Below are 17,301 nucleotides of genomic sequence, written 5' to 3' on the forward strand. Positions count from 1 at the left end.
TACTTGGTTCTCTGTGATGTGTGTAATTGTGGGAACTGAAATTATATCAGAAAAGGATTTTTTCTCTATGTGGTTCAAAGAGGATGTGCCTAAACAGAAACGGCCATCCAGTAACTACCCCCGTAGTTGAGTCCCTAGCAATGCCTGAGATATGGTAGAATTAGAGAGGTTTGTTGAATAGCATGGAGAATTGGTGCATTAGCATGGTTGGAAATAAATCTGCTGCAGAAACTTCAAATCTTGAGAGCCTTCTCAAGTGGATCTGTCTACATTTTACTTCCTTTATTGCATCCATTTCTATTGTTCCATTTAATAACTAGTCAATATCATCTCTTTCCTTAAGACCCACACTCACCAGTGTGGGTCACCAAATCAGGATATCTGAAATCTTACACATTATACAATGGTTACAAAATAAAGTAACTGCTGTAAATAACATTATGCACGCACTGCAACTGGCTAATGCAATATTTGCACGAGAAAATGGCTTTGGCTTAAATCTAGTTGCATAATTTTATTAAAACAAGGCACATTTTATTTTATTACATTACATTTTACATTACATATTACATTGCATTTCATTTCATTACATTAAAGTGTTGCATGTTCATTCCGTTCTATGTTGGTCACAAGATCCTTCGTGTCACTGGTTCCAGGAACAGCATCACTATTAAAATACAAATTGTTCTCAAAGCTGTCATTTGTTGACAAGCGATTCTTCCTTCTTTTGTAGAAGAGATAACCTGCAAGGCCACTTCCAACTAGGATGAGGATGACAACAATAACTACAATTCCTGTTTTACTGTGGTTCAATGCAGAAGTCTTCTTGTCCTTCGTCATTGCTGAAAACAAACACAAAGAAATCAAGAGGACACCAAATACTCTTTATCTGATTACTGGAAACAATTTCTTTACAAAGCATGATCCTTTACGCAAAAGCATTCCATTTGTTTCAAAATAATGAGAGGCAAATTAGATGAATTTTAATCTTAACACTGCATACATCACAAACACCTGTGTTTGGGCACTGAATGGAGGACATTTTATCCTATGCTCTTAAGAAACAGATATATCAGAAAATGTCAGAGACATAATACAGAATACGATTTGTTCTGTTTATGATCTTACATGAGATTTTTGCTACTTGAAAGACAATATTCTTACCCTTTGTAGGCATTTCAGCTGGTGGTACTTCAGCTGCTGGTGGCATTTCAATTGCTGGCATTTTGAAACATTGGAAAAGAATTATGTTATTATGTTATTCTGGTTTTTATTCCTATATTATTTTTTATTTCTACATTTGGAAAATACTGAACATCATATACAGATAAATATATAATACACACCCTTACATAATGAAAACGCCTGGTTTTAGTCCAAGCAGAGCTGTATCTGGCCTATCAAAAGGCACAGCACCATAGTCTACCGTATTCTGGTCTCCTATGTAGTTATTTACATATACTAGCAGAAAAGAAGAATCATCAGATTGTTCCATGGAGATTGACATCACTATAAAACCACAAGAAAATTTACACAGCATCTTCAGGACAAAGATGATCAAACATAATCCTCAGTATAATTACAAATGTAGTACTTGTTACCTCATAAAAATGTAACAAGTAAAATAAATCTGGTTTGCCAAGAGACTTTCATGGCATACCTACACAGGCAATTGAAATCACTCACAGACTCCAAAGTGTCTTAGCACATATGACATCCAAACTAAAATGTCTGTAGCTCACTTAAAATTTAATATCTGGACCATGAAACCTGGCTTGCTGGAAGAATCTGAGATCCCTCTCCAGCCTCTGGGTAGCAACTGCTAACACTGGCATCAAACTGATGAACTGGGGTGGACTGGGGTTTCTCTTCCCCTAGAATATACCTAGTTATTATCTCTAGCACAGCCAACTAGCACCTACTGAACTACTGAACAGTTCTTTGGAGTGCCTCCTTACTTACGGAACAAAGTTAGATTATTTATGAAAGAGACCAGCTACAGAATTTCAGATTGCTGTCTTAAAAATTACCTCAATAAACAGAACACAAAATTACATCTATTCTATTGGAAGGCTTCAATCACAGTTTTGCATTTACAGCCTCTTCAGAAAACAAGAAATATAAGCCATGGTAAGTGCAACTAAGTAAAATCATGTTTTTACTACCTGATTTATTAGCCTATAGCCATTTAGTTTGGTGGTTTGGTGTGGGTTTTTTTTTTTTATTTATTCTGCAAATAGAGCATTATCGCAGCTTTACAAAACTGTGTCAAGCCAAGGTGCATTTCTACAACAGTATAGGACTCAACTGTGCACTGTTCTTGAGTAAGCAACTGTCTAGTCCTTGCATTAACACTGGTATTTGGCTGACTCCATGGTGTTCCAGCTCAGAAGGCTAGACTGGATGAAGCTAATCCTGAAAAATATATTAAGAGAATGGGAAAAAAGTTTTCTGGATAGAGAATGAAAATAAAGTGTCTTCTTGTTTGTTAATCGCAAAACACAGGCAACTAGACTCTGAATCATACAGATGGCTGTATCTTCCAGTTCTGCAGTATTTCCCGTAGAAGATACAGTCATCATTACAAGCATCTGAGTAAGTAAGAATAATTTTGCATGAGAACAAATGTATAGAAAGAAAAGCAGAATTTCATTTCTGGTATGTAGAGGAAGTGGGCGTATTTCAGCTACTACAGGCATTTCACTCTTCTCAGTAAATATTAGTAAGACGTTTTGATAATGCAATACATGCTGGAAGAAATGATTAGGAACTCATATGCACTAGATGTCCTTAATGTCAAATTTGCACACTCTTTATTTCAGGACACTTTCGGTTTAGCATAAGCTCTGATTTCATTCATTTATCTTATAAAAAAAAAGAGAACACAGAGACAAAAGGTTCATAACTGTTCATTAACTTACAATTAAAAATACTCAATTCGCAGAAAGTACTTTGTACTCAGAAAATGCAGGCACACGAGACTGCCAGAGGGAAATAAGCAAAGGCCTGAGCGGAGGGTATACCCTACGGAATGTATTTTCAAATAGATGAGACAAATTTGTGTGCAAGGCACAGTACTAACATTGTGATTACTCAACAATTATCAATATAGAACCGGCAAACTTAGTAAGTGTATACACTAGGTACAGTTAAGATAGGAACACAACCTTTTAAGCCAATTCTGAAGGGGGTTAAGCACCCATCAGAACTTGTACTTTCAAAGAGCTACTTACTCTTTGTTGGCATGCACCCCTCAGCATTTATAAAACCTCAAAACACCCAGCTAAAATGCACTGAGTGCATCAGCCATCTACCAATGCTAGCACACAAGGAGCCTACTCCATGCATAAAACAAATTTGTCAATGTAGCACTTACTTTTTGGCTTTTTACAAACATAGCCTCTGTAGGAAGAACAATAGAAATTATTCCAGTACCCAGAGTTCGCGTACATTTCAACACAGTGCTCATTTTGTTGAGGGGAAGGCTCTCCTGCATTCCAGTTGACAAAATTCACTGCAGTGTTGTCTAGCCACAGCCATTCCCCTAATTGGAAAAACATTGAATATATAAAACCAAGACAGTATTTATTTCCATCTTGACACCCACTCCACATTTATTGCCTTCCTGAGAAATCTACATGTAGCCTCTGTTGGAGACCGGTCACTAGACTATTTGAATTTTTGGTCTGACACAACATGTTGCCCTTACATTTTTATCCAAATGATATAACAACAGCTTCTGGAAAATGGCAGGCCAATCTGGATTATGATGTTACAAAGGCAAGATAGTTTAAAGAAGTACCTCCAACAATATATTGCAATGGTGCAGTGTCAATTATTTACTCAGTTTAAAAAATAACTGATGTTAAAACATAATTTACCTTCTCAAGAAAGCCCTTTTTTCCGGTAATTTGCTGGGAGGTTTTCTATTACTCTTTTCAAAGCCTGCACTGAAGTCTTTCTAAATACAATTTTACTCTATTTGATTTTTAGTTTCTGCTCCTTTCCACTGACTTTACTCACACGGTTTTCCTTTTGAAAGATTCACTTCAGGAATCTTGTGATCACTGTTGCTCAGCGGTGCCGGGACTTTCTGTCTCTTCCTTCCTGTTCCTTGTTTTTCTTTCTTTCTTTTAATAGTGCTACTTATTTAGAACAAATTTACCCCTTGTGACTCTTTAAACTGTACTCAAATAAGCAAATTCTTAGACTCAGCATGAAAGCTGTGTTTTGTTTTCTTATGAGATTCTTCACATTTTGGTTTTCTTAAAAAAAGAGGACATGGTGGCTGGATATAATAATTTTTCCAAAGATACGAAATTTAGCTATGCAGCTAACTGAAATCACTATAATCATTAACTAATAATACAATGGCATCTACTTGCTGAAAAAACTCTTTTGTTTATGTCTAAGAACTGTATTGTTCTGCACTCGCCCCTGCATGACTTTAAAACACATTTTATGTGTCCATTAACCACACGAGTAAACGTTAGTTTTTCCTTATGGGTTATGCTTCTAAATCATCGCTCTCTTCAAATTCTTCCTCTTCTGCTGAAAACTCCCCTTTCCTGGTTAAGATTCAAGTAATGCATTTGAATACTTGTCTTCTCCCCAGCTAGTCTGTCATTGAAGTGGCTGAGCAGGCAGCTGTAAAAAAAACCCTCCAAAACTCAAGAAAACTGCACCCCAAGTCACGTGAACAATTCTGCAGTCTTGCCTTTGACATTGGAGCTTTTAGTCTGAGCACCACAAGACCGTAGCACTTTTAGGTCTATCATAAATACAGATTTGTACTGAATACTAACTGTATTATTGAAAAAAGCAATAATCATCAAATTTAATTAAAGCAGCTTATTTTCTGTTCTCTCTTTACCTTTGTTACAGTGAAGCAGAAAATAGAAAAACTTGTGATAAACAATTCCAAAGACACAAACAATTCCACTTTAAATGTGAAGCTGTTCTGAGGGCCTGCTGTAACTCAAGATGGGTCACTGGTCATTCCAGGATGGTCATTCCAAAGACTAGAGGTTATACATTGCTCTCTAGCTCCAAAACTGGAGTATATCAATGACAAGTACATGAAGCTAGGGCCCCTTCCACATCTGAGAAGAGCCAAACTTCATCTCAACTCCAAACACAGTCCTATCTGTACTGTGTTATATGCACATTTGCACCTTACTTTGTTGTAAGATTTTTCTTGCTTTAAGATGAAAGTTCCATATCTGGTCTTTCTGTTATATATTACTGTTTATTGCTTGATTACCATTCACCAGCTTCCCCTCTGATGATAATATAGTAACTTTCTTGATTTCACTTCTTGTGAGTTACAGAAGTATAATGTGAAGTTTTCAACTCCCAGGTCAAACAGCTTGTAACTATTATTTATCAAGAAAATGATGTCAAATGTAAAGAAATTACCATCCACATTTCTGTACATTCCTGTCCAAAAAGTTGATGCTTTCCCTTCAAGTGGTTCAATGGTGTATGTCAGAAAGTTAGCTTCAGCTGAGTCTTCAACTGATACCAAAGAGGCACCTGGAAGACACAGAGAAAAAGAATAATCTCTTAGAGACATAAATTTTCTAGCACAAAGCATTCTCATTGTCCTGTCAAACATCAGTCTAATTTTGCCACTGATTATCTGTGCCAAATTCCAAACTGAGTCTGAAGTTCAAAACAAAAACTTAACTTTGGAAAATATCTTATGGAGGACTTTAGCATTGTTACTGATGTATTTCTTATCATTTCCATGGCAACGCACTAGGAGTTTGTTTCCTCATCCACTGGGAAATAGCAACAAAACTAAACAATGATACTAGGCAAAGTACAACAGGCCAACATTGTAATCAGCATAAATTTCTACTGATGTGTTACTATTAAAACCAAACAAAAAGAAAAACAAAAAGCCCCAAACAACAAAACCCACACTAAAAAAAATTAAAGTTTTTAGTAAAACATATGCATAACTTCAGTCTGTACACAATATGACATTGCACGTTAATGATTAAATATTTTCTGAGCCTTTGTATAGCTCATGTATAGTACAGACTTTGCCAAATTTATAATGCAGTCATTAGTTTAACTCTTTAAACAGGTCTTGTTTATTTTTCTGTATTTTCTTTGTAGCCACCAGAGAAACAAAGATCACCTTGGTCACCTGTTGTCTAGTTAGCATAGTACCCTGTTATTCATCCACACACAACACCAGGCATTCTGCTGTGATTCATTCTGTATGATGCTCTAGCAAAATCAAGAAGTCACAGAATGGAGCCAGCAGACAGAATGAGCTTCATGGCTTTGTATGGAGTGGCATTAAACACCAGAGAAAGTGCATCTTCAGTTGTCTTTTGTGTGGGGCTGGCATCCAGCAATTGGCTGTGTTTGGCACTTGACTGTTTTGATTTGGCTGTTGAATTTTTGAAATTATTGTCTCTCAGGTAAGGAAGACACACTTAAGAGAATGCAAATATAAAAGTCATTTGAATCACTGCTGAGCTACTGTTAATTCTACAACGGTTCAGAATTCTGGTATGGATAAGATATAATTGAAAAATGTCCAACTGCAAAAAAAACCCAGAGTGCAAGCAGGGACAGCAGAATATAAGAGCACATGGAACCTTCCTCTTTTTCAGTGAAGTCTTTATGTTTTTCTAGTTGTTCCGCTTTTGCTGAATAGTATCAGATGTTTGGTTACTGTTATGCTGTGTGATAAAAAGCTCCACTGCACATCCATGAGGGAGCACAGAGAGACAATGGCAAACAGGGGACCTCTTCCCTGGCTACTCACACGCCCATCACAGGAGCCATCAGCCCATCAAAGGCCACTCTTCACAAGCCCAGAGGAGCAAAGAGGCACAATGTCAGGGGAAGAACACAGATTATGGACTCAGAACATCCTGCTCAGGCCCCTCCCAGGGCTGTCAAAGGACATGCTCAGCCACAGTGGCCAGGCATGAAACCCATCAGGACAGCACAATGTCAGAGTTCCTTTCAGACTGAGGAGAGTTACTGCCTAGGGTTATTGACTTAGGATGAGATGTTTAGGGGAGGAAGCAAAGGCCAGGAGAGGGATGGACCTATATCATTTGTGAGGAACAAGAATGAGAAAATAGAGGGATAAGAAGATAAAAAGACTGATAATGTGTAAACAGTTTTCTTCTCAGTACAGCTGTCTGGCCACAACTGCACCTGAACTGGGCAGACAGTCCTATCTTCTGATTAAGCTCTGTTTCTCATTACTATCACAGGTGAAAACTGTTCACTCTGTGTGCATGTGTGCATGGGGGTCTAAGTACCAGCAGCTGGAGTGGGACCATGAGTAAGAGACCCTTGTGTCCATGGTGCCACAACTGGAGTAAGTGCAGGTGTTCCTGCTCCGGCAGGGGGATTGGACTAGATGATCTTTTGAGGTCCCTTCCAATCTCTAACATACTGTGATACTGTGATACACAAGTTAGTGCGTCATCACTAGGGAGTATCAGGTCAGCCTAGTCAGCCAGGTGTGTATTGTGTATCACTAAGGGTGAGACCACAAACTGAGCTGGCTATCAGAGGTATCAGGAGTCCCATCCAGCTGCTCAAGAGACCTTAAGGGCTGCTGGTCTCTAAGGATGAGACCCACTAGTGTGTGTGCATCTCTAAGGGTGAGACCAAGGAGGGGATGGCTACTGGGAGACCTGGGGAATTTCAGCTAGCTCTGTATGTCTTTGTGTCCCTGTGTGTCTCTACAGGTGAGACCATGACAGACTAACTACTGGAGGGAACAGTGTGCATGTGTGTGGTGGGGATGGGTGTGTACCAGCAACAGGAGACAGGCTGGTGACCATGAGAGCTCCTATTTCCAGCTACCAGCAACTGAGGACACTGAGATCAATAGGCCAGCTACAAGCCAAACTAAGTGCCTGAGTCCAGCTGCTGGAGGGATCTACACTGTATTTGTGTATCTATTCCCACTACAGACTTTCATCCTGATCAACCGGAGAGGGGAACACAATAAAGGTTAGTGCAGACTGTGTTCATGTGAGTGTTCTCTGTTTCTGTCTGTGCTGACCTGTGTGGCCTGCCATTAATACATGTATAGATGCACTGTACGTGTGTGTGCCTACAGGGAACACATTCTCAGCCTTGTCACTGGCAGCATGAACAAGATCTCTGTGTACTCTGACGGCAGGTTAGATATCTAAGTCACATTGCTACCAGTGCTATAGACACTAATGACATATGAAGTCTAGTATAACAAATCTTACACTACTTTCCAGAGAAGGAAGTTGCAAGAAGAAAACAGCACATCAACCCTAGTTTTCTAATATATTCTGCCTAGAGAGCTGTAACTTTCATTGCAGTAGTATAAAACTACAATAATGAAGGGGCAAATTAGATCAGGAATAAATGTATAAAATGACATTAAAATAAGATTTAGTGCCTGCTGCGGATGAGGCTGACTACCTCCTGTCCTGCCAAAGGACAAAGTTTCCACTTTTGTGACCTCTGCTCCAGGCCACAGAGCTCCTCTAATGCCTGGTCCCACACACATGAAAGACAGTGTGTGTCAGTAGGTAGACAGCTATTTTCCGTATCCTCCCATACTAACGCAATAACTGGATGCAGATATCCTATCCAATACTTCGACAGACCATCCTTGAAACCACAAAAATACATGGCATAAGTTCAGCTTTTCATAGAGAGGAAAAACAATTCAGAAAGATGTGTTCCTTGGTTAAGGGAAATACTTACCAAGTCGAAGGCATTCTAAAGAAGCCTGGGCCCAATTTCTTGTAGATGAAGATTCAATGTAGTAGCAATGACCTCGGAAAGGGATCCAAGACTTGTGTCCTTCTGATTCAGGGCACTTTCCTGGAAGCTGAGGGGGCTCAGTGGGAGCTTGAACTGTTTAAAAAAATGTATTTTTAAAAAAGAAGTAAGCACAAAATTGAAAGAAACAGCTTCTTATGCATTCTTCTACCATTAACAGATTATTCTAACTGAATGTGTGAAAACTCACTCAGGCCTTAAAAAAAAAAAAGTTATCTTGGTATTCCATACTGCTTACTACAAGACAGTAATGTGAAAATCCTAAATCTATGAATAAAAAGTACTGCAACTGTAGTCTTAAGAAATCTAATCTAGCTAAGAATTCCAGCATACTTTGATCTTTTAACAGATGCTTAAACGCAGCTCAACTCTTTACTCACAAGTATATTCTCATGTGTGACTGCTATGCTGAATTAGGGCCCATATGAACTTGGCCATATGGGCTGTGACCTAATGCCATGGAATGCAGAAGGCATTATCAGATGATATTAACAGAAGTTTCAGGTCAAAAACAAAAGAGAAGGCATCCTGAAGAAGTATCCTTAAAGATTTCTATACCACCTGTAGTTTGTCCTCAGTTATAAAAGGAAAATCTGAAAAGCTGTTATAGGTAAATACTGTGTGTCAACTTACGGCTTGGTCATTAAGCTCTTCTCCCTTCAACACTGTACCTGTGTGACTACTACCTAGCATTCATTGCCTTTTGATTTCTAAAGGTTTTGGTCTTGCACACTTGCTCAATATCAAAATAAATAGCAGAGTAATACGAGTCTAAGCTCTGCAAAATACATCAGAGATTATTAATGCAAAGTGATGGCCATTCACAGTCATCTTAGCTCTTTCTTAGTACGTGTTTGCCCTCATTTTAAAACAGCCCTGTTTGACCCAAATAAATTTTAATGATTTTATTAATTTAGCTCTTGAACTAAAACCCAGCATCTAAGTTTATGTCAGAAGAGACATAACACAGCACAACGAACTCTTTTGAGATAACCATTGCAATTACATTGCAATGTTAAATTCAAGTTAACAAGTTACAAGTAATTCAAGTTACATTGCAAGGTTAAATTCAAGTTCTTACCATCTGCTTTTTTGCAAACAGAGAAGTAACTTTCATTGCATGATCCTGTCTTCCAGGCTCCACCAATGTCTAGATAGACACAGCCTATCTTCTGTTTTGGCTCCCCTTCAGCCCATTTAGTATACTTCATTCTCCAGTTATCAATCCATTCATAACGTCCATTGGTCTGAGAATAAAACAAACCAGCAGAAATTATTAAACATAAGCATTAACCATTCCCTCACTGGTCAAATGTCTGTCTATGCAGCGCCTTGTGCTAGATGGTTTTTTTAAGAAATCAATAACAAATACAAATGGCTGAAACTTTTCAACTCTCGTTGTGACAAGCAACTACTCATCCAAAAATACAGCAGTGCAAAAAATACTTTTCAGCAAAAGGAAATGCAGAGCAAGTGACACTGAATTAATTCTGAATGTAACAAAATGTTGATTTTGGACTAATAAAAATTTCATTTAAAACTAATTTGTAGGACAAAAGTCTGATTACTTCTTGTATTATTTCCCCAAAAATTTCAAGTAATGTATATTATTTTAACTTGCAGTGTATTCAAGGCTTAATCATTTCCCATCAAAGCTGGTGAAGTCAGTGAATCATAGCGTTGATTAGGGGAATCTTTTGCGGTTTAGGAAGTGGTGTGTTACATTCACTCATTTGTATTCCTGTCATATGGTCAGCCAAATGGAGTGAATACAGGACAAGTGTCTGTGCCAAGGAGAAAGGGTAGTGTATTTTAGCATGCAGAAAGTATCAAAATATCAAAGAATTGGGAAAGGGGAGACAAATAAAATTAAATGAGGCAAACAAGTAAATTATTTGACTAACTATCCTCAAAAATGTTGAGAAAGTCATAGCAACAGCACCTTATTCTGTTTCTGAAAATTATGTTATTTAGAATAAATAATTTCTACTGTACATCTTAAAATACGTGGATTTTATCTCAAATACACTATATATATAAAGAGCTAGTTCAAGATGCCAGCCTAAAATATCTTGTTTGGAAGTGCACAGAGTTTGATACCACAGAAAAAGTGTAAAAACGTGTGTAATATATACAGTTTAATCAGAGTAATCGAAGAGCTCGGATTCCTACCTGTAAATCTGACAGTACACTAAAATATTTATGACCAAGACATAAACTAATAAGATAATGAGATATAATAAGACTTTTCAGCTCCTGATTTATCAGTAAGAGAAGCAGCAGCATGTTCAATTAGTTTGATATTCTTACCACATTACTGTTAAGACCAATCCACATAGGCACCCCATATTTTAACATCTTTAGCCACAGGAATGAATGACTGTAGGGGTCTAAGATGCTGGAAAGGTCAAACTGATCACGTTTGCAGGTTTTCCGTGCATCCTCCCAGTTCATTTTGGTATGGATGAACAAATAACTACTGTTGTCATAACGCGTAACGCTGGATGGGGATGAACTTGTAGAAGGCAGTAACTCAGCATCTGTAAAATATAGCGTAAAAAAAAGACTCATATAGCTGTTCAAAAGCGGATTGTGATTTCACTGTGGTTGCAAACAGAGTTAAACAAAAAGCCTTTTTTCTTGATTCCATGTTCCCTAATCTTTAATCAGCATGGGTTAGATACAATATTATTTAAGCCAGCATCACTAGTAAAAGTCAACTGCAAATCTGTAGAAAGGCAAAGAGCATCTTAAAGCAATCTTTGACAAGTAGTAAAGAAGCATTTTGTATAATCCTCCAGTAGTATTACTGAAATGAATTAGTATTACATTAGGTCACAAATTCTTTAATAAAATATCTTTTCATCAAAAGAAATGTTTTGCAGAGACTGTGTTGTTTTCCAAGGCTTTCGGTTGGGTTTTTTTTGATCAGAGAAAAGAAAAACTCCACAACAGATCAGTCTTTAAATCAGACAATTAAATCCAGGTTTCCATTGCTTTTTAATTTCCTTTTTGGAGGTGAATTAGCTCAAGTTTGGTGTGGGTGAGTTACAGTCACTCTTCAGACATTTCATGCTACATTTACAAGCCAGTACTTTCCAGAACATGTTTTAAAGCCAATGTGTTCAGAGAGTAACAGACAAAATCATAGTACAAATATCATGTCAAGGGTCATAGTAAAGACAAAGATGCAGATGCAAATTCCAGCTCAGGAAGGCAGGAACATGGCCATTACTGGGAAGGGTCAGGTAAGAGTAGTGACCCTAACCAGACCTCTGACACACGACCTTTGTGTTCCTGTCTGAAAAACAATTTGTGGATGTATCCTTATTGGAAGTAAAATAATGCTGAAATCCACACACCCAAGCCATTCCCTGAAAAAAAAAAGTAAGGTTTGATTGAACTGAAAAGACGAGTACCTGCATTAATTTGGCATATATATCCTCTGTTGTTATCACAACTCTCATCAGCCCACTTCCCTGCTTCCTTAACAGGATTGTTTCTCATGACAACACAATCAGCCTCGAGGCAAAAAGACATGAGATCAGTTACAAATAGCTAGAAGAAGCAAAAAAAAAAACTTTTGTACGCCTTCAGACATAAGTATGCTGTAGTTTTACTCTCATACTCTTGTAACATTTCAGAGCGTAAGTTTTATGATGTGGAGGTCCTGTACCTCTTGCACAGATTACTTAATGTTCCTCTTTTGCGTGACATTAGGGTGGATAAGCAGACCAGAGCAGTTCCGGTATTCTTATACCTCCAGGCATACAGCGTGGAAAGAAGGAAAGCCACCGACAATTTAAAGATGAGTGATGTTGACTACTGTAGAAAAGACCAGTTAACTTTGCCCCAGGAAAAACCCTGGATCTTCAATGAGCAATGCAACATTTCTGACATATCAGTCTCTTCAAATTTATTGCAAGTTGTAATAGTGCACACAACAAAATCAGAACTGGTCCTGCCCAGAGGCCGCCATTGATCTGTCAGTACCACTCACATTTCAATTTCTCTGACATGGACATGACAGCTGGAACCTATGTTGGCACATATAGATCAATGATGAATGCAAAAAGCTGCATGGGAACAAACGGGTTTGCATAGTGACGCATTTATCTGTATTTATTTTACTCTATTCTATATACTTATATTGGGGGAGATGCAGAGAACCACTTTATTTGTGAGTGAAGTACATTAAGATTTAAATCTTTCAAACTGAACAGTTGCATGGTATTTTATATTAACTTATATGATAACTTATTTTTTCCTAAAATCAAATAAACTTAAAAATAAATCTCAAATCTATAAAATAAGGACTTTACAAGTTTTCACAGACAACTTCATAGAAATCCTACCACTTTTCATAAAAAAAAAAAAAATATATATTCCTCTCAGAAGCAACATTTTAAAGATGCTTTCTCTTTTAAATTCTGAATTCTCCCAGGTTTTCTCCTTCCATAAGAGATAAGCTCAGAGGTGCTACTTTCAAAAACAGGAAAAAGGACATTATACAGGAAAATAAGATTTCTACACCAAAAATGGCATTCAAGAGAAACAGAACTAGTTCTATAATGTGCTGTAGCTCCATACCACAGAACAACGCAACACATAAGATCAGAGCTCTGCAGAACTCTATGACCTAGCAGATCAGTTTGTACGACAGAGAAACAGGGGAAGTGATTTTCCTTTTTTTTTTTTTCCCTGTAAAAACTGAATGGCTCTCTTTTCATGTCCCTTCTGCAGCTGTGACTAACAGAATTTCCTTCAGTGTAAGACACAGAAGGTCATGTTTTAAGTGTACATTGCAAGCTACATACAATTGAGAAACCTGCTAAGTTCAGGCACAGCCGTGGTCAGAGGGCTACGAGGATGTGCTCATTCAATGTGCTTTTGGGGCAAATGCAATGAGGCAAGAATCCTACTGTCCTCTTTGCCACAGCCTCTGAGGGACTGCAGGGTGAACACAGCAGCAGTGTAGCTTTTACAGGCACATAGAACTGATGTCTGAAACCAGTCTTCTTATGAGCACTCCACAGATCCTGTCACCAGCTACTACAGCAACTGCCCAAGGGCTCAAAACCATTCACTCTATTTGGATTTATATATGACATGTATAAAAGTATGAAAGTAAGAAGTGAAGCAGTAACATGTCCCAAATCCCAGCAAATGTGTAAATGAAATCTAAAATAAAATTTCAGTGAAAAATTTGTGGCTTCTATTTACCTGGCCATCATATGAGTATAAATCTATATGTCCTGATGGGAAGCCTTTGGCCCAGTTTGTAAAGTAAACTCCTGTTCCATCTGTCCAGAGGAACCTCATTTCATGATTTATATCATTTAATCCAATCCATGTATCAGTAACAAAATCTTTCATATGGAATGTGAGGAAAGCTAGAGTTAAAAAAAAGGCAAAGAAAAAGAGAAATACTTTTAGTGAAGGACAACTGAAATGTCTGACCTCACCAAGCTTGGTGGTATTAAATATTTTTTTCTGAAATACAGAACACTTCATTGTTGAGAACACAAGCAGGCAAGGTGAGAAGGGGGTATCTTTTGAGTTTAATGAACTGGGAAGCAGATGTATAACTGTGGCTTTGGGCAAAATACTTCAGCTAAATACCTAATCTGGTACTGGGATGACTCCCAAAACCATAATAGAAATGCTTTTAATAATGTTTCAGGACATTTTTGAATTTTAGTCTCACAAAATCATTGACTTAGAAATACACAGCCATGTAGATCCCATACACTTTTGATAATCCTACCAGAGTGGTTACCCTGCGGTGGCATCAGACAACACCACTGAGCAGCCACCACTTGTGCCTGTGCACAAACAGTGCTGCAAGTGTTTCCTCTCTCCCTGTAACACCTGTCGATAGCCAGCACTGTCTTAGCAAGGAGCAGAAGGCACAAGCAGGTTGCTTAAAATGAGTCTCAACAGAGCTGTTCAGCACAAGCAAATCAATTACCACAGCTTTGCATGGTTCAGGAAGGTGCTTATGTTCCTTAGCTAGCATGACTATCTCACAAATAGAGCTGGCTAGGTCAGCTGGCATTCATCAATCCGCTAATCCACAATACATCAAACACTATGATGAAATGAACATACTATGGCTTTTTCCAACTGCTACAATCATTGTTATGAGCTTACTTTTCCCTAAAAAAAAGATTAATTTCTGTATACTTCATCAATTGTTCACCTTCTTTAGTCTTTCAAAATGAATGCAACTTACACTTCAGGAAACCTGTGGATTTCTTTGCCAAATTTTAGCATTGCTGTTCCGCCAGTGACAGTAGCAGGAACTCAAGCCTTTGTACCTACACTGCCTGCAGTAACAATAGTTTTGTGCTAATAGCTTTATTACTCATTTCTGTTTTAGCTGGAATTCAAGCCCTGTGCATGAACCAACCACCTGAAATCTTTAGTGCAGAAATGATGCTGGATGAGAATTTAACTATGTTTCAAAAGTGAAAGTTTGATTCTTCATTTCTTCACATGTGGAAAACATAGGTTTATGTCAGCAGTCTAAATTTAAAATACTTAATTGCTCAGACTACAACACAGATTTGTTTTACAATGGCTGATTTTTCAGGATGCTCTTTTGAGTTCACAAACAGTACGTGTTGTAATTGGTTTCTCAACACTGTAGTATATAACAGTATTTCTAAAATTAGGGTGTTATCAACATTCAGCAAAATATTCCCTAATTTTTAATCTGAATTTGTACCGTTTATTCACGCATGAGGTAATTTCCCTCTGCTCATCCCACACAGCCACGAATGCAGCTCTTAGGTTCACTAAAATGAGCACATCTAATGAAAAGAACGGTACATCTAAGCGGTGAGCTATAGGTAGATGTACACGCAGTCAAACCTCTGCCCTAAGATGCCCAAAGATAGCCAGTCTGACCCTAGTCTTCTGCTTGAGTTAACAGAAAAGCTATACAGCAAGTTAATGCCATCTAGTGAAACTGCATCATTTGGAATGAAACTTGCTGGGTCTGGCTAGCATCATATGTAAGCAGAAAAAGCACTACTTTGTCTGCCATGACAATATACATGTATATGTATATCTAAGACAACATTAAAATTTGACCGATTCGGGTGAAAACTTAATTGAAAATTTCTAAAAATTTGACATTTTGGAAGGAAAATCAGATGAGCAACCATTATTCAAACCCTGTCCATATTCAGACAAATACAATGGCCATCCTGTAAAAATGAAATATCCCATCTAGTCGCTACAAAATTACATACAGTACCTTGCACTTGTTCATTAGGGATGGTGGCCAGGTTTCCTCCTAAATTCATGCAAGCTGTTCGTGCGGCATGCCAAGTGACACGTTCATCTTCCGTAGCTCCAAATATTTTATAACACTAAAACATGAACAAATTATCTAGGTATTATCTTTCCTCCAATATCCCTCACAGATTGAAAACCACTGCCTTCAGCAAAGCAAGATGGAGAAAAGGCAGTAAAATAATACATTTATCTGAAAAAAACATATCCAGCTTAAAATGAGTTTTTTCATAGAATCATAGAATAGTTAGGGTTGGAAAGGACATTAAGATCATTTAGTTCCAACCCCCCTGCCATGGGCAGGTACACCTCACACTAAACCATCTCACCCAAGGGTTTGTCCAATCTGGCCTTGAACGCTGCCAGGGATGGAGCATTAGCAACCTCCCTGGGCAACTCATTCCAGTGCCTCACCACCCTAACAGGAAAGAATTTCTTCCTTATATCCAGTCTAAACTTCCCCTGTTTAAGTTTGAACCCATCACCCCTTGTTCTATCACTACAGTCCCTAATGAAGAGTCCCTCTCCAGCATCCCTATAGGCCCCCTTCAGATACTGGAAGGCTGCTAGGAGGTCTCCAAGCAGCCTTCTCTTCTCCAGGCTGAACAGCCCCGACTTTCTCAGCCTATCTTCATACAGGAGGTGCTCCAGCCCCTGATCATCCTCGTAGCCCTCCTCTGGACTTGTTCCAACAGATCCATGTCCTTTTTATGTTGAGGACATCAGAACTGCACACAATACTCCAAGTCAGCTCTCACAAGAGCAGAGTAGAGGGGCAGGGTCACCTCCTTTGACCTGCTGGTCACGCTCCTTTTGATGCAGCCCAGGATACTGTTGGCTTTCTGGGCTGCGAGCACACACTGAAGCCGGCTCATGTTCATTTTCTCATCGACCAACACCCTCAAGTCCTTCTCTGCAGGGCTGCTCTCAATCTCTTCTCTGCCCAACCTGTAGCTGTGCCTGGGATTGCTCCAACCCAGGTGTAGGACCTTGCACTTGTCATGCTTAAACTTCATGAGGTTGGCATCAGCCCACCTCACAAGCGTGTCTGGATGGCATTCCTTCCCTCCAGCGTATCAACCGAACCACACAGCTTGGTGTCATCGGCAAACTTGCTGAGGGCGCACTCAATCCCACTGTCCACGTGACCAACAAAGATGTTGAACAAGACCGGTCCCAACACCAATC

The 17,301-nt window shown here is 38.6% G+C and overlaps 1 protein-coding gene across 4 annotated transcripts in view; it reads right to left on the reverse strand.

The window, feature by feature from the left end:
- Positions 1–249: 249 nt before the first annotated feature.
- The window catches only part of LOC133211664 (macrophage mannose receptor 1-like), a 58,099-nt gene continuing 41,047 nt past the window's right edge, over positions 250–17,301 (reverse strand). For all 4 annotated transcript variants that reach the window (XM_061352240.1, XM_061352232.1, XM_061352254.1 and 1 more), the window contains 10 exons: positions 16,076–16,190; positions 14,035–14,204; positions 12,231–12,333; positions 11,122–11,351; positions 9,893–10,058; positions 8,734–8,886; positions 5,419–5,535; positions 3,377–3,544; positions 1,165–1,218; positions 250–842 (listed from right to left, as the gene is read on the reverse strand). In XM_061352240.1, the coding sequence (XP_061208224.1) occupies positions 592–842; positions 1,165–1,218; positions 3,377–3,544; positions 5,419–5,535; positions 8,734–8,886; positions 9,893–10,058; positions 11,122–11,351; positions 12,231–12,333; positions 14,035–14,204; positions 16,076–16,190 (1,527 nt within the window). In that variant the 3' untranslated portion in view covers positions 250–591. The remainder of the gene's footprint in view (positions 843–1,164; positions 1,219–3,376; positions 3,545–5,418; positions 5,536–8,733; positions 8,887–9,892; positions 10,059–11,121; positions 11,352–12,230; positions 12,334–14,034; positions 14,205–16,075; positions 16,191–17,301) is intronic.

This window comes from Neopsephotus bourkii, unplaced genomic scaffold, assembly GCF_033783945.1.
Source record: "Neopsephotus bourkii isolate Nb327-2 ecotype Australia unplaced genomic scaffold, CSIRO-AGI_Nbou_v1 NB_53, whole genome shotgun sequence".
In the NCBI taxonomy this organism is placed as follows: Eukaryota; Metazoa; Chordata; class Aves; order Psittaciformes; family Psittacidae; genus Neopsephotus; species Neopsephotus bourkii.